This window comes from Pantherophis guttatus, chromosome 4 (assembly GCF_059756535.1).
Source record: "Pantherophis guttatus breed Tessera chromosome 4, ASM5975653v1, whole genome shotgun sequence".
Taxonomy (NCBI): Eukaryota; Metazoa; Chordata; class Lepidosauria; order Squamata; family Colubridae; genus Pantherophis; species Pantherophis guttatus.
The window spans coordinates 159,700,315-159,721,278 of NC_142066.1; the positions used below are offsets into that span (position 1 = coordinate 159,700,315).

The 20,964-nt window shown below is 46.3% G+C and overlaps 1 protein-coding gene across 1 annotated transcript; it reads left to right on the top strand.

Moving 5' to 3' along the window:
- The first annotated feature begins 1,914 nt into the window (after positions 1-1,914).
- LOC148114440 (uncharacterized) lies at positions 1,915-19,842 on the top strand. The gene is made up of 5 exons (XM_087894339.1): positions 1,915-2,202; positions 4,437-4,569; positions 6,921-10,135; positions 18,419-18,473; positions 18,572-19,842. Exons 2-5 carry the CDS (start codon positions 4,473-4,475, stop codon positions 19,222-19,224), a joined length of 4,020 nt encoding a protein of 1,339 aa, XP_087750465.1. The 5' UTR covers positions 1,915-2,202; positions 4,437-4,472; the 3' UTR covers positions 19,225-19,842.
- Positions 19,843-20,964: the final 1,122 nt, after the last annotated feature.

Genomic DNA, 20,964 nt, shown 5'->3' on the forward strand with positions numbered 1-20,964 from the left:
GTTGCTTCTCTCCTCGATTAGTTTCCACCCATTGCTTCTTGTCCTGCCTTCAGGTGCTTTGGAGAATAGGTTGACCCCCTCTTCTTTGGGGCAGCCCCTCAAATATTGGAACACTGCCATCATATCCCCTCTAGTCCTTCTTTTCATCAAGCTAGACAGACCCAGTTTCTTTCTATGGTTTAGCCACCTAATGATCTTGGTTGCTCTTCTCTGCACGCTTTCTAGAGCCTCAACATCTCTTTTACATGGTGGCGACCAAAACTGGGTGCAGGATTCCAAGTGTGGCCTTACCAAGGCCTTATAAAGCGGTATTAACACTTCACGTGGTCTTGATTCTATCCCTCTGTTAATGCAATTTAGGATTGTGTCGGCTTGTGTGCAGCTGCTGCACACGGCTGGCTCATATCTAAATGGTTGTCCACTAGGACTCCAAGATCCTCTCACAGTTACTACTGTTGATTGAGGTCCCACCTATACTGTACCCGTGCCTTCGGTTTTTCGGGGGCCTGAGGAAAAAGTAGAGAGGCTGGAGGGAAAGGGAGAGAGAGAGAGAGGCCCGAGGCACCATCTCAACTTTCTTTTTTTTGAAAAAAAAAAATTATTTAAAAACAAAACGTAAAACATCAATCCATCATTCAATACAATTGCAAACAGTGTGTCTACCGGTTACAAATCTTTTGTGCTTCGTCCCCATTTTCAAAGTTTAATAAGTATCTGCTTTCTCATATATCAAACAAATCAGTATCCTCATTTATCCTTTATTTAACTGTGGCTTTATTGCTTCATAAAAATTATTTTCAAATATTATATTTATAACATTCATTTCATGTTTCATATTTCATTTCCATGTTTTATTATCTAGCCATAGATAAAATAAATCCCATATTTTATAATATTGTTTGTCTTCTTGTTCTCTAATTTCAAATGTCAATCTACTCATTTCAGCACATTCCATAATCTTCCTGATCACTTCGTCTTGAGTTGGTACTTTCTCATTTTTCCAATTTTTAGCAAACACAATTCTAGCCACTGTTAAAACTTTCACAATCAAATATCTCAATTCTCTATTGTATGTTTCTGGCACCATCCCTAATAAAAAAAAAAAATCTGGGTTAAAGTCTATGTGTCTTTTTGTCATTTTTTCCAACGTGTGTGGATTTTAGTCCAGTATCTTTTAGCTTCTACATATGTCCACCACATATGGTAATATGAGCCCGGTGTCTGATGACGTTTCCAACACTTTTCGGATTTATTCTTGAACATTCTGGCTATTCTCGTCAGGGGTAAATGCCACCTGTAAAACATCTTATACAAATTTTCCTTATATGCAGTTGACATTATTATTTTATAATTTTGCAACCACAGTTTTTGCCCTTTCTCTAAATCAAATCAACTTTTGACGACATCTGACGGACACTCCTGAAAATCAATGCGATTTCTGAGAGCATCATCGGAGTCTGCCAATCTCAGTTGTTTCAGAGAGAGCCTCAAAGTCCGAGGTCCCCCTCTGGACCCCTCCCCTCAGACCAATGGGAGGTCCCAGGGGGATAACCATGGGGTGGAGAGTGGGGAGGGTCTCTAACCTTAACAAGGGAAGATAGACGGGGGGGCAGTGGGAGGAAGACCTGCCTCCTTCCAGAAGACCCCAACTCTTCTCTCTCTTGGAATACTCCACATTCTGGAGGAATGTCAGTCAAATTCCCTATGAGCAGAAGCAGCTCTACAGAGCAGGGGGGTCTCCACACTTGGCAACTTTAAGGCTTGTGGACTTCAGCTCCCAGGATTCCCCACTCTGCAATGCTGATGGTTTAATTCTGGGAGTTGAAGTCCAGAAATCTTAAAGTTGTGGAGTTTGGAAACATCTGCCTAGAGGAGTGAAGGCCCAAGAGAGGTCTTTGCTGCCCTCTGCTGGACGGTTGTGGAACTCATTTCTCAAACACGTTTCCTGTTTATTTTTTCTTGCAAAGTACAGAGACTTCCACATGAATCATTCAAGAGGAAACGAACTTTTTTGTTTGTTTTTTCCTGGTCTTTTCTCTTTCGTTTTCTGAACGCCCTGAAGAGAAAGCAGAAGACGAGGCTTTCCTTACAATTCCCAGGCTGAGCCTTGAACCCGGGACTGGACGGGCAGAGCGGTGGTCCAGCCTTTGGAGGAAGTGGGCGGCAGCTGCACCCCCTTGCCGGGGTCAGGGGGAAGGGCAGGTAAGGGGCTTCCCAAGGGCAGCGGAGATCCTAATGTTAGCAAAGTCAATGGGGGAGGGGAGGGGGGCTAATGGAAGGACGTTAGTAGATGAGATCCTAACATTGGGAAGGGGATCCTGGGATGTTTAGGATCCCATCTTCCTTGGTAGGAAAGGCAACTTCAGGTTGGAGGGGGGGAAGGAGGAGAAAAGCAGGGAACTTAGCAACAATTGCTCCTTTTCTGAAGGCTGCTGAATTCTCTCCTGGCAGCCAAATAAGGTGAGACCACAAATCGGGAGTAGGGAAGCAACTCCTTCTTCCGACAACCCTCCTCCCCCAATTATCCTCCTCAATTCCATCTCCCCCGCCCACAATTCCAAATTTTGGTCTCCCTGGAGGGATCACGCTTTGCCCTCTGCGGGTGAGAGGGTGGGGGGGGTCTCACCTTGGTTCTAAGTTGCTTCTCTCCTTGGATGGTTTCCAAGAATGGACAGAAATTCATCAAGGGGAGAAACAATTTGGGATTAAGGAGAAACTTCCTAACAGTGAGAACAATTCACCAGTGGAACTGCTTTCCACCAGACGTCATGGGTGCTTCATCTCTGGACCTCCAAGGTGCCCTCCAACTCTGTGATTCTATGATTCTGTAAGGGTCTCATCCATGAGCAGGGGGTTGGACTAGATGACCTCTGAGGTCATCCAAAGATCAACCCATCTTCCTTTTGGGGGAAGTTTCTGGAGAGGGTGGCTGTGTGGCAGCTCCAGAGGTTTCTGGATGAAATGGATTATCCAAAACTTTAGCAGTCTTCATAATTCAGGCTTGGATATAGGACAGAAACGGCATTGGTTGCACTTATGGATGATCTGTGTACAAGATACAAGGTCAACCTCAGGACTGTATTGTCATGTGTGCAAACAGGCGACTAGTTGGCTGGCCATCGAGAAAACTGACTTCCGTTGCCAATTCCACGGCTGAGGCGGAGCTCATAGCATTGTCAGAATTGTGTTCAGAGTTATCACGGTAGACACAATAGTTAAAGGATGTGGATAGTGAAGCAAAGAGCATGAAACCAGTGTTTGAAGATAACACAACATGTACACAAATGGCAACAGGTGAGAGAGAAGCAAACATGTTGACCTAAAGTATTTATTACGTCAAGAGAAGCAATGAAAGAAAATGCAATAGACCCAGAGGTTCGCACCGGTTCTGGCAAACCGGTAGTTAAGATTAGGCGCAGTTTGGAGAACCGGCAATTCCCACCACTGGCTGGCCCCTCCCCCTCCTGGTTTTCGGCCTGTTTTTTGGGACAGCCCTAAAAAATGGCCTGAAAACGCCCCCCAAAACGGCCAAAAAACAGGCTGAACAATGGGAAGGGGCGGGGCCATCCAGTGGTGGGATTAGTCCTAACCGGCTGAATCCTACCTCTGCCTTTGAGGCAGGTGGACAGGAGGCGGGCTGGGTGTGATGAGTGACATCACCCCCCAGTCACATGATCAACTGGCCACGCCTACCCAGCCAGAGAACCAGTTGTTAAAAAATTTGCAGCCCACCACTGAATAGACCTAATTTATTCTCCACCAGAAAACAACTTGGCTGATGTCATCACAAAGCCATGGAGCATACAAAGACACAAAGATCTTGCGGGACAACTCGGTTTAAATGCTACCCAGCTATAAAATTGGAGTAGTTCTAAGACACGGGTGTCAAACTCACGGCCCGAAGCCACCCGCACCCACTGTTTAGCGAAGGGGGGAAAGTCCCAATACGTCACGTAACGACGATGTGACAACGTGAGTTTGACACCCCTGTTCTAAGATATTTCCTTTAATAACTCAAACAGCAAAGTGTACACTGGGCCAGAGAGCATGGTTGTCGCTGATTGGTTGGAAGGCACCGTGGGCCCCTGCCTGAGGCAATCTATGTTATGATTGGTTGCTGGGGGAGAAGGGGGAGTTTCTCTTTTTCCCGCCTTTTTTCTTCTGTCTCTGCTGTTCTGGGGTTTACCTGATGATTTACCTCACGATGCTCCTGCTCCCCTGGCCGCCTTGTTTGCCGCATCTTATAAATATATATTCGTTGTTATAAAACTTCAAGTTCACGTCAGAGTTTTCTGACTCCCTTTGGACACAGAAGGTGTGGAATTCCCTGACAAAGCAAACCGACATCAGTGGGTGGAGGGTGGCCACATCCTGCGTCCCCTCGGAGAGTCATCGGTCAGTTCTGGCATCCTCCAGAAGTTTCTCCTCTCTTACAGGGAACCAGAAGGACCAGCGGCACTCAGGAGCCAAGCATGGCCCAGGCAGAGGCCCCCATTGAGACCCCAGCCCTGGGCCGCCCCTTCCAGCTGGGGATGCTGTACGACTGCCGCAGGGATACCCTCATCCCAGGTAGGAGCCGGAAGACAAGAAGCGGATGGGCATCTCCTGCGGGAAACTCTGGCAGGAAGAAGACTGGAGCTGCCATCAGTGCATGGGCTCAGCCCAGCGATGCTTCAGAGTGGGACTCCTGGGCCCATGGCCTGCTAATACCCGTATTTCCCCCAAAATAAGACCCGGTCTTATTTTCTTTTGGGCCCTTAAATAAGCACTAGGGCTTATTTTCGGGAGTGTCTTAACTTTTTGAGTGCCACCATGACGAGGCAGGCATGGAAGTGCCCGACATGCACACCGGCTCCCCTTAGGAGCCCCGTGGCTCTACGCTCTGACCACTGCCTCACTGCGTCAGCACCTGCATGCGCAGTAGGAGTCCACGTGGCCACTGGCTCACTTCTTCCCGTACCAGCCCAGCACTGGAGCAGGAGGCCAAGCGACGCAGCCAGCCAAAATGCTCCATTAGCAAGTGATCCATAGGCGCCCAAACACTTTTTGCCCGGACAGAGAAATGAGGGACGCTCAAAGCTTCACCTGCTTGCAAATGGGAGACTTTGAAAAGGAGCAATTAGCTCTGTTTCAAAGTGTCCCATTTGCAAACAGATGAAGCTTCGTCTCCCTCTGGGTGAATAGTGTGGGGTGAAGCCAGGTAAAGCCAGAGGCACGGGGCTGGGGGTGGGGGGGAGGCAGGCAATCCCAATGTGCCACCCGCTCTGTCCCACTGTGACTTGGTTTGTGTGTGGCCCTGCCGGATAGGCGTCTGTGCGGGGCATCAGGATTGGCTGCCCCCACTCTCCTCCTCCACCTCTTGCCGGTGCTGCCGCACAAGCCTCCTACTCTCCTCCTGTGAGCCACGCAGTGTCAGCGTTCCAGAAAACCCCAACTCCAATTAAAAACTCCAAGGCAAGCATTTTCTCAACGTTCCATTTATTAGAATAGATATACTGGCACATCTGGAAAAGCCCAAATCTGAGAGTTCCGGGTTTTCCCTCAGTGACTCAAGACCCCCAAATCCATCCCCTGCACCCATCGGTCCCTCACACGTCCCAATCCCCATCCGTCCCATCTTGAGACATCACTCCGACCACTCCTTCTCCAGATGCAGGACTGTCACGACCTTGACCGAAAGGAAGAATGCTATTTTGTCTAACTACATTCCCTCTACTGAATCCCCCCTCCTACTTTCCCACACATGAGAAGGTGGCAGCGTGGAAACTTCCAGGGCTAATATGGCTTCCAAAGCTGACACGCAGCCATGCAGCCTGTCCAGATCTCTGTTACAGGGTTTATGTCTGCAGCCTTGGCAGGATCTGTTTGAGATGTATTCCTGACTCTCGAGGAGCTGCCTTCAGCTGCGTCTGTGAGGTAGTTATGGTTCCTGCCTTATGTAGATATATACCTGTAATGATGGTTTGTTAAGGGGGGAGAGGGGGCTTTTACTGACGAATAAATCTACCTTGAAACAATCTCCTTCCTCCCCACTGCATCTCCCTCTGCCCTTGGACTTAACAGTATCAGTGCTGTGCCAAGCGGCAAAGGGAAGTCCGGTTTTTCTCTGGGCTTGCTTGTGGCTGCATGGAGTAGGCATCAGGATTGTTCCCCCACCCCCCATGCCTCCATCTCCACCCTCTGCCCGTGATGCTGCATAAGCCTCCCACGAGCCTCCTGGGAGCCAGGCAACTGTGCGGCACATCTGGATCACCTCTCTCTCCCCCCACTCTGCCTCTGCGGCCAGAATTAGCAGTATCTGCACTGCACCAAGGGGCCGGTGGGCCACACCCAACAACCGGGTTTATTTTGGGGGAAGAGTTATATTAAGCCCACCACCACCCCAACAAAATCAGGGTGGGGCTTTTTGGGGGAAAATATGGTAGCAGCTAGGCAAGTAGGGACTTCTGCCTAGGAATGCATATCCACCCTTTGGCCAGGCACACAGCGGGGCACCCTTGACTGCCAATCGTGGGATGAATTTTCCTCTCCCGAACCAAAGTCACTGAAATGGTTTGGTAAATGATTTTAAAAAGGAGTTCAGATCTCACAGAGTGGTGAAGTGAGGGATGTGCCTTTCCTGAGGGGGGTCTGAACAGAGAAATCACGTCAGAACATGTGATGAAAATCACAGTTTCTCCAGGGAGTGGAGATCAAGAGGTGCATAGCAGTTCCCATTCCCCTCTACTCAGTCAAAAGCCTTTGGAGTTTGTGGTATTTTGCAAAACATGCAGGTGATGGTCAGACAGAACAAATGAAGGAGCCCACTAGAGGAAATGATGTCTCCCTTGTCCCATCTCTCTGGAGCTCCTCTGTCCAGCTGCAGGTGTTTTGGAAGACAGTGTTCAATTCATGTCCCTGTTTTCTTCTGTTCCATGCAGGAGTCACCCTTTGGGATTACGACTCTCTTCAGAAGGACCTGACCATCAAGCCTCAGCCCAAAACTGAATCTGAAATCATTGCATCCGACAGCATAGATGATAAGAGCTCTGCCCTGGACATCTCAGCCTCCCTCACGGCCAGTTTCCTGGGAGGGCTGGTTGAAGTGGGAGGGTCAGCCAAGTATCTTCATGACAAAAAGAAGTCCAAGAAACAGGCCAGAGTCACCGTTCAGTACAAAACCACCACCAGGTATGAACAGCTGACAATGAACCACCTAGGAATCCAGAATATCTCTCACAAAGCCGTCTTTGAGCATGGCACAGCCACCCATGTGGTCACCGCCATCCTCTATGGAGCCCAGGCCTTTTTTGTCTTTGACCGAGAAGTTTCTTCAAAGGAGATGGTAAAAAATATAGAGGGAAACCTCCGGGCTACACTCACGAAGGAAATATCTATTGGAGGAGAAGCAGAGGTCCAACTGACTGCGAAGGAGAAAGAGGATGCTCTGAAGTTCAGGTGCAAATTCCATGGAGACTTTTCTTTGGAGAGAAATCCAGTCACTTTCCAAGATGCCATGAAAGTTTATGAAACTCTCCCAAAAATGTTAGGGAAAGATGGGGAGAAGGCTGTGCCTATGAGGGTCTGGCTCTACCCTCTGACCAAGCTGGACACCACAGCAGCTAAGATGGTCCGTGAGATCAGCCTAACGTTGATCTTTGATGCTAAAATGATCTTGGAGGATCTCAATGAAATCCATATGCAAAGCAACGATCTAGCCAAGAATCCCATTGCTGAGACCTTTCCTGAGATCCAGAGGAAGATCCAGCAGTTCAAGGATCTCTGCAAGCAACACAGGCAGACTTTCCAGAAAGAGCTGGCCAGAATGTTGCCTTCCATCCGGGGAGGAGGGCAGGAGGAAGGGACCCTGGTGGACCTCTTGATGTCCGTCAACCAGTCGCCCTTCAACAGCCAAAGACTCCATCAATTTCTGGACAGCAAAAAAAGAGAAATTAACTTTGTCAAATCTTATCTGACTATTCTAAATAATATAGAAGTTATCTCATCTCAGAACAAGCTGGAAGAAATAGTTCTGGACCCCCAGAATGTACATGTGGTCTCCTTTACATTCATTTCTTTACGTGAAGAGGAGCCATTTCTGTTGAGCTTACAGAAGTGGCTTCAGGAGCAATTCTTGCAAGAATCAACCAAGTCCACAAGATCCAGTCCTGGGGTGAAGGAAGGCATGGCCTGGTTTGAAGACAAGGAGAGGACCCGCAATTCTCGCCAAGCTGCAAAATCCATCAAAGACTTTTTCAGTATCAATCAATCCAATGAGAAGGTCCGCTTTGTTGTGGCCTCAAAACCAGATGTGGACACCCCAGGAGCCTCAATACACTTTTATGAGGATGGAGAGCTGGTCAGCAAGAACTATGAGTTGCCCTCAAAACCACTCCAATTCCTGATCAGTGAACTGAGACACGACAGCATTCAACTGAAGTTTCAGCCAGCTGAATATGGAAAGGCTTCCATCTCCAACTATCTGGTAAAGTACAAGGTTGCAGGGGAAGATAACTGGAAGACCATGAGGACAGAGGACAACAGGGAGATGTTCCTGCTGAAAGATCTACCTCCAAACACAGAGTACCAGTTCCAGTATGCTGCTTGTTGCAAGGTAGGCCATGGTAGAACCAGTGACCTGAGCCCACCCATAAAGACCCTTCCCACCAGCCCTCCTGAGGAATTAAGAATGGTCACTGCAGCATCTTCTGTCATGTCTGTGGCCTGGATGAGTCCCAGCATCGTTGCCTCAGGAATTGTGGTCAAGGAGTACAAGGTGGAGTACAGAACGGTGGAGGCTGGAGTTGGGAAGGACCAATGGGCTGAAAAAAGGACTGGGAGAAAAACAGAATTTTACTCTATCGAAGGTCTGAATCCCCAGACAGTGTACAGAATACGGGTGTTGGCCGTGTGTGATAATGGAACTCTGGGTGTCCCCAGTGAGGAGTTGGAGGTCTCCACATCACTGGAAAAAGAAGGCAGAGACAACATAGCCCAACAGTTCCTTCAGAAAAGGTTCCTGGTGGAGGACAGCCAGCCATTAGTGTTTGCACTTACTCTGGAGGAAGTCCCCTCAGTTGCCTCCACCTCCTGTCTCATGTACCAGCTTGGAAAGGAGAGCCTGGAAGTGCCCAACAAAGTCATCCTGGTGATGGGAGCAACCCTGTCTGGGAAAACCACTCTGATCAACGGGATGATCAATTATATTCTGGGTGTCCAGTGGGAAGATAATTTCAGATTCAAACTCATTCATGAAATCACCCAAAGAAGTAAAGCTGGAAGCAGGACGTCTGAAGTGACAGCCTACATGGTGAACCATCAGAAATGTTTCCGAATTCCCTATTCTCTCACCATCATTGACACGCCAGGATTTGGCGATGCAGAGCAAGACAAACTGGTTGAGAAACAGCTCCTGGAGTTTTTCTCCACCCCAGGGGGCATTGACCACGTGGATGCCATCTGCTTGGTGGCCCAAGCCTTCCTTTCCCATTCAACTCATGCCCAGAAATGTGTCTTTGATTCCATGCTCTCCATGTTGGGAAAAGATGTGAAGGATAACATCCAACTCCTGATCACCTTTGCGGATGGGGGGACCCCACCTGTCCTGGAGGCCCTCAAGGAGGCTGACCTGCCGTGTGCTCAGGATGAGTCAGGAACCCCTCTGCACTTCAGATTCAACCATTCAGCTCTCTTTGCTCCCACCCAAAATGGAGGAAGCCGTAATGCGGTTGCTGAAATGTTCTGGAAAATGAGCACTGAGAGCATGAAGGATTTCTTTGACTCTTTAAAGATGGTGGAGACCAAAAGTTTAACCTTGACCATGGACATCCTCAAGGAACGTCAGGAGCTGGAAGCTGCTCTTAGAAGTCCTCCCTCTCTTAAGGTTCAGCCTGTCAAACCAAATAGTTTCCTGATCACTATTAATCCAATGGCCGAAGCGATGGGTTCAATCTCTGGGTACCAAGTGGCATATCGGGCTGCAGGAGAGGAGAACTGGAAAAGTCTCCATGTAGAAGGTTCTAAGAATGAATTCACCCTAGAAAATGTGCACCTCACTACTCAGTACCAATTCCGATGTGCTGCTGTGACACATCTTGAGATCAGCCGATGGAGTGAGGAGACCACTTGCATCTATCCTGCAGAGAAGACTGAACAGGTAATTCTCTTCTGGGTGAATGTGAGGAGGAGAGCAGAGAGAATTCCCTGGCATCTCCTACAGTGTTTGGAACCTCTGGTACCGCTTCCCACATTCCGACTGTAAAAGAGAGATTCTTAGAATCCCTGCTTTGTCCTGTTTCTCTTGCTTCTCTTTTGGATTAATTCCCAGCCATTGTTTCTTGCTCTGCCTTCTGGTCAGTGGTGAAATCCGAACCAGTTTGCTACCAGTTCTTTTTTTTCCTTTTCTTTCTTTTTTTATTAAAAAGTTTTACAAAAAAGAAAAAAAATTCAAATATTTCCCCTTCCCCCCCTTCCTTCCCCCCCTCCCCGCCCCCCTTGCCCCCCCCGGACTTCCCAGAACAAAATACAGGGTAAAACAATTAACAATCATATGCTAAGCTAAACTAACTAACTACAGATTCCTATCCCCCCCTCGACACTTTAACTCGCCTTTTACTTAACTAAATATACATACTCTTAACTTTTCTATTCATTCATTAGCTATTTGATACTTTTCCGATATTTGTTTTGAATATAATCAATCCATCTTCTCCATTCCGATATATATCTTTCTTGTGAATGATCTTTCAAATATGCTGAAATTTTCACCATTTCTGCCAAATTGGCCACTTTTAATGTCCATTCTTCAATAGTAGGCAAATCTTCCTTCTTCCAATATTGTGCTACCAAAAGTCTAGCTGCAGTTATTAAATTTAAAATCAATTTAGTCTCTATAACCGTATAATCTGTGATTATACCCAACAAAAACAATTGTGGAGTAAACTTTATCTTCTTTTTAAGAATATTTTGGATAATTCACCATATTTTAATCTAAAATACTTTAACTTTTTTACAAGTCCACCATATGTGATAATAAGTAGCATCATCACAATCACATCTCCAACACTTAGATTGCAAATTTGGATACATACAAGCCAACTTTTTAGGATCTAAATGCCATCTATAGAACATTTTATAAACATTTTCTCTTAAATTTTGTGCTTGCGTAAATTTTAAATTTCTAACCCATATTTTCTCCCAAGTTTCCATCATTATTGGTTCCTGAATGTTTTGTGCCCCATTTATCATGCAATCCTTAACTAATTCCGTTTCTGAGTCTATTTCTATCAATATATTATATAATCTTTTTATATGCATTTGGCTTTGATCTCTAATTTGTTTTACCAAATTTTCCTCCTTCTGCATGATACCAATTCTCTGGTCTTCTTTCCATCTAGCTTGCAACTGTCCATACTGAAACCAAGTTTGAATTATTTTTTCTTCTTTTAATGCCTTTATAGATTTTTAACTGCAATATACCGCCTTCCATTTTAAGAAGCTCTTTATAGGTAATCACCTCTTGCTTTTGTTCTACACTTATATTCTCTACCTCATGTCTGGGTATTGCCCATATAGGTATCTTATAATTTAACTTATATTGATACTTCTTCCAAGCTCGTAACAAGGCATTCCTTAGTATATGGCTTTTAAAGGTCTTATCCACCTTTTTGTCATATAATAAATAAGCATGCCAGCCATATAACAAATCATATCCTTCAATATTCAATATTCTTTCTTCTGTTGAATTAATCCACTCACTAATTATTATTAAAACAGCTGCTTCATAGTATAATCTTAGATTAGGCATTTTAAGACCTTCTCTTTCACATATATCTTGCATTATCTCGGTCTTTTCCCTGCCCAAACAAAATTATTAATACCCTTCTGCCATTCCCTCAAATTATCATCTTTCTTAAGTATTGGTATCATTTGAAACAAAAATAAAAACCTAGGTAAAACATTCATTTTTATTGCTGCTATTCTCCCCAACAGAGATAATTGTAGTTTTCCCCAATTCTCCATCTCTTTCTGTATTTTTTGCCATAGCAATTCATAATCATTTTTATATAATTTTACATTTGAGGCTGTAATATATACCCCTAAATATTTAACCTTTTTTACTATTTCAAATCCTGTTAGTCTTTCTAGTTCTTCTTTTTGCTTTACCGTCATATTTTTAGCTATTATCTTTGTTTTTTGTTTATTTATTTTAAATCCAGACATTTGACCGTATTGGCTAATTATATCCAGTAAGCCTGTAACTGATTGTACTGGTTGGGTTAAAGTAACAACCAAGTCATCCGCAAATGCTCTTAATCTATAGTCATGATGTCTAATTTTAATTCCCTTTATTTTATTTGACCCTCGTATTTTATTCAGTAAAGGTTCCAAAGTTAAAATAAGCAATAATGGTGATAAGGGGCATCCCTGTCTTGTTCCTTTTTCAATTTTAAAAGTTTCTGTTAAACCACCATTAATTATTTGTGCTGTTTGTCTCTGATATATTGCCCTAATAGATTGTGTAAAGTATTCTCCACACTGCATCTTTTCTATTATTTTCAATAAAAATTGCCAATTCAATTAATCAAATGCCTTCTCCGCATCCAAAAAGATAAGTGCTGCAGGGACTTGGTTGTTCCTTTCCAAATATTCCAATAAGTTTACAATTTGTCTTACATTACCTTTCATTTGTCTCCCACTTATAAATCCAGATTGGTCATTATGAATCATTTGTCGCATAATTACCATTAACCTATTTGCTAGTATTTCAGCAAAAATCTTATAATCAGTATTTAAAAGCAATATTGGCCTATAATTCTTAGGTTGACTATGATCTTTTTTATTATTATTATTATTATTATTATTATTATTATTATTATTATTATTATTATTATTATTATTATTATTATTATTTATTGAATTTATATACCGCCCTTCTCCCTGAAGGGACTCAGGTCAGTGAACAGCCGAAAATTAAAATAACATACAATATAAAAGTTAAGATAACTAAAAATAAATTAAATTAATCGGCCTCCTAATTTAAAACCCCAAGCTATACAATTAAAAACTAACCCATAAAACCTATTCAGGCCAGGCTGGCTTGCCGAAATAAAAACGTCTTCAGGGCCTTACGGAAAGTGCGGAGATCCGGTATCAACCGTATTCCAGGAGGTAGCTCATTCCAGAGGGCGGGTGCTCCCACACAAAAGGCTCTCCCCCTGGGGGACGCCAGCAGACATTGCCTGACCGACGGCACCCTGAGGAGGCCCTCTCTGTGAGAGCGTATTGGCCAGTGGGAGGTTATCGGTAGCAGAAGGCGGTCTCGTAAATACCCTGGCCCTAAGCCATGGAGTGCTTTAAAGGTGAGAACCAACACCTTGAAGCGCTCCTGGAAGACCACTGGGAGCCAGTGCAGCTCGCGCAGGAGAGGTCTTATATGGGAGCGCCATGTCGCTCCCGTAATCACCTGTGCGGCCGCATTCTGGACCAGTTGGAGCCTCTGGGTGCTCCTCAAGGGGAGCCCCATGTAGAGAGCGTTGCAGTAGTCCAGGCGAGAAGTGATGAGAGCATGAGTGACTGTGCATAAGGAATCCCGACTCAGAAAGGGGTACAACTGGCGTATCAGGCGAATTTGATAAAAAGCCCATCTGGCAACGGCCATTGTGTGCTCTTCTAAAGACAGCCGTGTGTCCAGGAGGATCCCAAGTTGCGAGCACCCTCTGTGGGGGTCAATGACTCGCCCCCAATAGCCAGCGATGGCATCAGCTGGCTATATCGGGATGCCGGCATCCACAGCCACTCGGTCTTGGAAGGGTTGAGTCGAAGCCTGTTCCTCCCCATCCAGACCTGCACGGCCTCCAGACACTGGGACATCACTTCAAGGGCATCGTTGGGGTGATTTGGGGTGGAGATGTACAGCTGAGTGTCATCAGCGTACAGATGGCACCGCACCCCAAATCCACGGATGATCTCACCCAGTGGCTTCACATAAATGTTGAACAGGAGTGGCGAGAGGACCGACCCTTGTGGCACCCCACAAACAAGGCACCTCGAGGTCGACCTCTGCCCCTCTGCCAACACAGACTGTGACCGGTCAGAGAGATAGGAGGAGAACCACCGCAACACAGTGCCTCCTACCCCAATCCCTCCAGCTGGTGCAGCATGATACCATGGTTGATGGTATCAAAAACTGTTGAGAGATCTAATAGGACCAGAACAGAGGAACAACCCCTGTCCCGAGCCCTCCAGAGATCATCAACCAACGCGACCAATGCCATTTCCGTGCTGTATCCAGGCCTGAAGCTGAACCGGCATGGGTCTAGATACACGGTTTCATCCAGGTACTGCGGAGGCTGTTGCGCAACCACACTCTCAACAACCTTCGCAATAAATCTTCTTCAATAAGCGAGGTCTCTCCTGCAGCTTGTGGCTGTTTACTTTCCTTCTGTCCCTGTATTGCCAGCTCTTCTTTTCTTCTCCTCATTTCCTGAGATGGTGGGCATCCAGCCTTTAATACATTAGTATAAAAATTTCTTGCCTTCCAAATTGTGTTAAGGCGATACCTTTCTCCCATATAATTCACCATCAGTCCAACTGGAACATCCCATCTAAACTGAATCTGTCGTTTTCTAAGTTCATCCACCAAGAAAGCAAACTCCTTTCTGCTTCTCAACATTTTTGGGGAAATTTCTTTCAGCACTAAAACCTCTTGTCCTGCAATTTGAAGTATATTTTTACAGAAAGCTTGTAAAATTTCATTTCGGGTCCTCCTCGTTGTAAAATAAATCACAATGTCTCTTGGCAATTGATTCTGTCTGGCAAACCAGGAATTAGCACGATATATTTTGTCAATTTGCAATGAGAGATCTGCTTGTTGCTCCCCATTATCTATGCAAAAGCCTCTGCAAAGATCTCTCTCAAGTTCTCTCGATTGTGTTCTCTCAAACCTCTTACTCTCAGGGCAAATTCCATCGCGCTATACTGTAACATCACCACTTCATCGTCTGCCCTTTCCACCTTGGTCTGAACTTCATCCATTTTATTTTCCAAATTCAGATTGGACTGGTTAATTTCTTCTACTCTTTCATCCAACAATTCAATGTGTTTTGCCAGACCCTGAAATGCCATTACTATGTCTTCTCTTATTTCCTTATTCCGAATTTGTATAACTTCTTTAATTTCAGCCATTTCTTCAAACACTCCCTTAATTTTCTCCTCTAAAAAAGAGGTTTGTTGCTTCAAAGCGTCCTGCAGAGATTCCTGTAGAACTTCCAAAGTCAATATTTGTGGGTTTGAAGTAGACAAAGATTGTAGTTTTGATGGTTGTGCTGGCGATCCTCCAGCACTTTTAAAGCCAGATTTTATCTGCTTAGAAGCCATTTTTAGCTTTCAATTTATACTTCCTACAGCAACCAAATCAATAAATCCAAATATTTTAAAATCTTTTTAAAGTATTATAGTTTATTTAAAGTCCAAAGTGTAGCCTTTCCACTTTAAATCTTTCTTTCTTTGTTGTAGAACCCAGCAATCTTAAACAGCCTCAGAAGCGCTAACGATGTTAACTATCACTTTCACTATCACTTTCACTTTCATGCCCTGTTACAGTTCAGGCGCCATTTTTGCTTTCATTTTAAAAGTCTTAGAAGGAAGAAATATAGACACAGAGTTAAAGTTCAGTACTTGCAGTTGCTAGGACTCCTGTTTTTGTTCTGCCTGCTTTAAGCTTATTTTGAATCTGAATGTTGATTGCATTGTTGAGGGGAAGGTTTCCAAGCCGCCAGACAGCTGATTTGCACTGTCTTGGCGGTTTTAACAAAATCGCGGGGCTGACGGTCCGAAAGGAGCATCTGTCAGCGCCTGCGATGCCACTGGAAGTCCTCCCGGTAGCTTTTTCTTTTACTACCGGTTTGCTCGAACTGGAGCAAACCGGTAGCATTTCGCCCCTGCCTATGGTGCTCTGGAGAATAATTTGATCCCATTTGACTTCATGGTGGGATTCAAAAATTTATGGCTGCAGTTCGGGTGTGTAGGTGTAATTGGGGACCCTCATGCTCTGGCTTGTGTGAAGGGGTGCCTGGAAGTCCATTCTGGAAGCTGGAGACATATGAGATGTTGGCCAAGGTTTACTCTCCAAGCTTGTTTCAATTTCATTTCTGAACATTTCATTACCAGGCTAGGTAACGTCATCAGCAGGATTTTCTTGTCCTATTTTTCTTAGCTTATCAATGTCTTGTGGGTCAGTAGGTCAGTAGGTCGTGTGATTGGTTGTTCCTTTGGAGCTATATTTGAATTCTGAGCAGCTGATTGGTTCGCTTGTTGATTGGTCGTTCGAATAGTCTGGTTTCTTATGTATTCATATCCTGGATCTAGATCCATATGCTTGTGAATTGCTCCTTTGGTAGAATAAGAAGGTAAAGGTTCCCCTCGCACATATGTGCTAGTCGTTCCCGACTCTAGGGGGCGGTGCTCATCTCCGTTTCAAAGCCAAAAAGCCAGCGCTGTCCGAAGACGTCTCCGTGGTCATGTGACCGGCATGACTGAATGCCAAAGGCGCACGGAACGCTGTAACCTTTCCACCAAAGGTGGTCCCTATTTTTCTACTTGCATTTTTTACCTACTTTCGAACTGCTAGGTTGGCAGAAGCTGTGACAAGTAATGGGAAATCACCCCGTTACGCGGCACTAGGGATTCGAACCGCTGAACTGCCAACCTTTTGATCGACAAGCTCAGTGTCTTAGCCACTGAGCCACTGCATCCCTTTTGATAGAATACCAGACTTCAATAAATTCATGTGTGTGGTGGGTGCTGATATGGCCGATGATTTTTGTTCCTTCCCAATCGAACTGCTGTTGTTCATTGTCAATGTGGGTCGAGATCAGGGATTTTTGGTTGTGCTGTTTAAGTTCTAGTTGATATTCACAAACCCTTGTTTTTAATTGCCTTCCTGTTTGTCCCACATAGGAGATGTAAAAGTCAAAGCGAGAGAAAAAATACTCACCACACCAAAATACCAAAGAGAGAATGTCGCTCTGTCTCTACTCGATCCTCCAAATCTTTAGGCTCCCAAGAATCAAAAGCAGCTCCTCTTCCTCCTCTTAGTCCAACAACGAGGCTCTGTGGGGCCTGATCCGTCTGTGGGTTCAATCATTGGGCTGTGGGAGCTGAGCAGGAGAGGCAGGTCTCTGAGCTGATGGAGACTTTGCAGAGAACTGTTTCCGAGAATTGGGGGAGATACGTCAACCGGCTGTAGTTGGAGCCCAACTTACGGGACAAGCACATCAGAGTGTCCCAAGGCTGAGTGGGACCTGGCAGGGCTACTTGGGGGAAACTCCTAGGGGGGGCCAGGCCTGATCCAAGTCACCTATGCTTGGGATGAGGGAGCATCAGAGTTGCTTGAATTCAGCAAGATTGCTGGAGGGATGGGCCCTTGAGGTCTTGAACATAGACTGTCAGGCTTGTCCCGACTGGATCATTTAGGAAAGAAAGACCCTCGATTCCATCGTTGAATTGAAGGTGTTGGTTTTAGTGGTCAAAGTCAAGTGGTTACAGCCAGTGGTGGGATTCAAGTAATTTAACAACCGGTTCTGTGCCCTAATGATTTCTTCCAACAACCAGTTTGCCAAACTGTTCAGAAAGTTAACCACCGGTTCTCCCGAAGTGGTGCGAACTGGTTGAATCCCATCACTGGTGACAGCACAAGCAAGGCCTGCATTTTTTACATCTCCCATTGCATTCCATCTTCCCAGCACTGTCCTTGATCAGCTGGACTGTTCCAGACTAACACCTCTGGTTCCTGACACCCTGTCATTCCCCCCTCCTATCACCCTGACTTCTCCCTACATTTCATGGCAAAATGCCAGCAAAGCTGCATATGTTGGAGATGGCAGACCTGACAGGAGTGCCAAAGGGCAGGGAAGTATCCTAGGAGGCAGCATCAGGTGGGGGCAGGCATGCATGGGTGCAATCAGCATTTCCAGCAAACGTTGCTTGCCCAGGATGGAAGGGGTTGGAACAAAGAGCCTCCACCACAGAGCTTCCCCTCAACCCCCGGGAAGGATTCCTACCAGCAAAGAGACAGGTGGGAGAGGAACCCGGAGGACGAGGGTCTGGGGAGCACTTGGTGTCATTCTGGAATTGCAGCTGAAGGCCCAGAGAACAGGATCCCTTCAGCATCGCATTGGCTGCGGGGAACTGCCAGCCATTTGGGGCATCAATGCCCACTGTTCCCGAAAGCCCCAAAGTGCAGAATCCAAAAGTTTGAAGGGTTGCATAAAAAGGGGGGAAGGGATCCGATGACTGCCTCAAGGGCAGTGAGGAGGGGGTGACCCTCTTTTAAGGCCCCTTCAGGTCCTGCCTGTTCGTTCTGGGAGAGGACACTTCCTGGCCACTTCTGAGCAAGGCAGCTTCTCCTTTGGCTGATTCTGTTTCTCTTTTCATGCAGAAACCGCCAGATCTGTCCTGGGCGACTCCTCTGGGTAGGACTGCAAACTTCGGAGGTAAAGCCATGAGCCCTGGGGGCTGGCAGGGTGGGGGTGGGGTGGGAAAAATGATGGAGCTGCTGACCACGTCTCCTTCTTGTTTCCCCGTTTGGTAGGACCTGAGCGGAGGATCGTCCTTGTGGGCAAAGGCGGAAACGGGAAAAGTGCAACAGGAAACACAATTCTGGGAAGAAAAGCCTTTGTGTCTGGGATGTCACTTAGACTACTGACCAAAACTTGCCAAAGAGAAGAGGCACAGCTGAATGGCAGGAAGGTTGTGGTGGTCGATACACCTGGCATCTTGGACACTGGCTATCCCATGAGAGAAACTCTTCCCGAAGTGAGCAAGTGTATGAAGTTTTGCTCCCCGGGTCCACATGTCATTCTGCGCATCGTGCGTCCTGGCCGTTTCTCCCATGAGGAGAGGGAAGTGGCTCAGCTGATCAGAGAGATGTTCAGCTTTAGGGCCCTGAATTACATGATCCTCTTGTTCACCCGGAAAGAGGACCTGGACGGAAGGTCTCTGGAGGAATACATATCTGGGGAAGGTGTCTGTTTTAGGGAAGAGGCATACCATTGTGGGAACCGGTTCTTGGCTTTCGACAACAAGGCCACAGGAGAAGAACGAGAGGCTCAGGTGGCCCAGCTGATGACCATGATTGATCAACTGGTGCAGAAGAATGGGGATGCTCCTTATTACACGGAAGACATGCTGATGGCGGAGAAGTTCAAGGAAAAACTCAAGTCCTGGTTGTTTTGTAGAGACTGATTGATCCTCTGCTCCACAGTGGCAACTCTCCCAAAGGCCCTCCATTTCCTTCCTTCTGTTCTGTGTTCTAATCCAGCCCTCGCCAGGTGACTTCCAAAGTACCTGAGACTCATGGCTGAGTCTCCCTGAGCCAATTCCTTCTCCTGAGAACCCAGTTTCTCCCCTTGGATGACAGGACTTTCTTCAAAGCCACGTGAAAATCCTGCCCCCCACCCCACCCCAGTATCAACCGGCCCCACAGCCTAATTCTCTCCCATCTTGGACCCCTGTCCCTTTGGAAGCACAGACACTCCCGGGCTTCCCATCTGTCAATCATTTGAGGTATATCAGGCTGAGAAGCCACCAACGCAAGAAATATTAGAAGAAAAGAAGTCGAAAGTAGAAATTGGGAAAATAGCATTATGTATCCTGAAATATAATAGCCTATTATAATTACTATGTATACACAAATATTCAAAATTGAAAGATTATGATTATGTATATTTAAATGGTAATATCATTATCAGAATTGTATGCAAAGTATATTAACCCAGACAATACACGGTTCCCCAAGCACGTTTGGATGTTAAAGAAAAAAATCATAAATAAAATTGAAGCCCCCACAACTTCTGAAAACAAGCAGTTGATTGTTCGTCTCTTCCACTCCACCTCCCTCCTCCCTTCTCTGCTTGCTTTTCCTCAGAGGAGGGTCTCAGCTCCCCCCACCCACCCATTTGCTTCCCCCAGAAAGGAAGGACCGCTCGTCCTCGGGTCAAAGGGGCAGCTCCTTGGCTTGCTTCCCACCGGAGGCCCAGAAGAAGCCCTTCCCTCGCCCCACTCCACTCCGCTGCCCCTAACTCTCAGAGCTTCTGGGGAGGGGTCTCACCTGGTTGCAGGGATCAGGAATCCCCGGCGGAGGGTGGATCTGCTGCTCTCCTTCTCTGCTTCGCCGCTCGATCTCTCCGTCCTTTTCAAAAAAAGGGGGGAACAGTGACCCCCCTCTCTTTAAGGTCTGCTTCTCCTTCCTTTAACCGTGCTCCAACCTGGGGTCCCAGGGGAGAGGAGGGGGAGCTTCCCTTAAAAGATGTCAGACTGGGGGAACGGAGAGTTCCTGGTTGAAGAAATCAAAGGATGTGATTGTGTGCATTGTGTGTGTGCATGTGTAAGGAAGATGGACCTGGAAGGGGGGATGTCTTCATTGCACTGATGGCACTCACTGCCAACATTAGCATCCTTTCCACTTCCATCGTCCTCTCCTGGTTATCCCTTGGGGCACTTCGGTGGGTCTGAGGGGTGTGTGTGTGTCCCCAGCTGCACCTCGGACTTCAGAGGGTCTCTCCCGAGATAGGAGGGTGAGTTCCTGAGATTTTTGGACTCGGATCATGGGGGAAATCACCATGATTTTCAGGAGTATCTGCAGGACGTGGTCAAAAGGTTGAGAGGGTGCCACCACGGAGCAGTAGAACCTCTCTCCGTCTTGTAGGCACCTCCGGTCTACTCCATTGCATTTGGTCCAGCCTCTGCTTCCAGCCCTGAGCATGGATTTCACACCAGGACAACGAGATGGTCTAGGACTCCCATTTTCTTAAGGAGGTTCCATAGCTTGAGAAGGTCCAAACAATCCAAGGTCTTTTTAGAACTTCCTTTGGGACATCTTGGCTTGCTCAGAGATCCAGCAGGCATCCTCCATCACTTCTTCCTTGATTGTCCAGTCACTGGTGATCTCCTCAAGCCCAGGGAGAAAGAATGGTATGATCATGT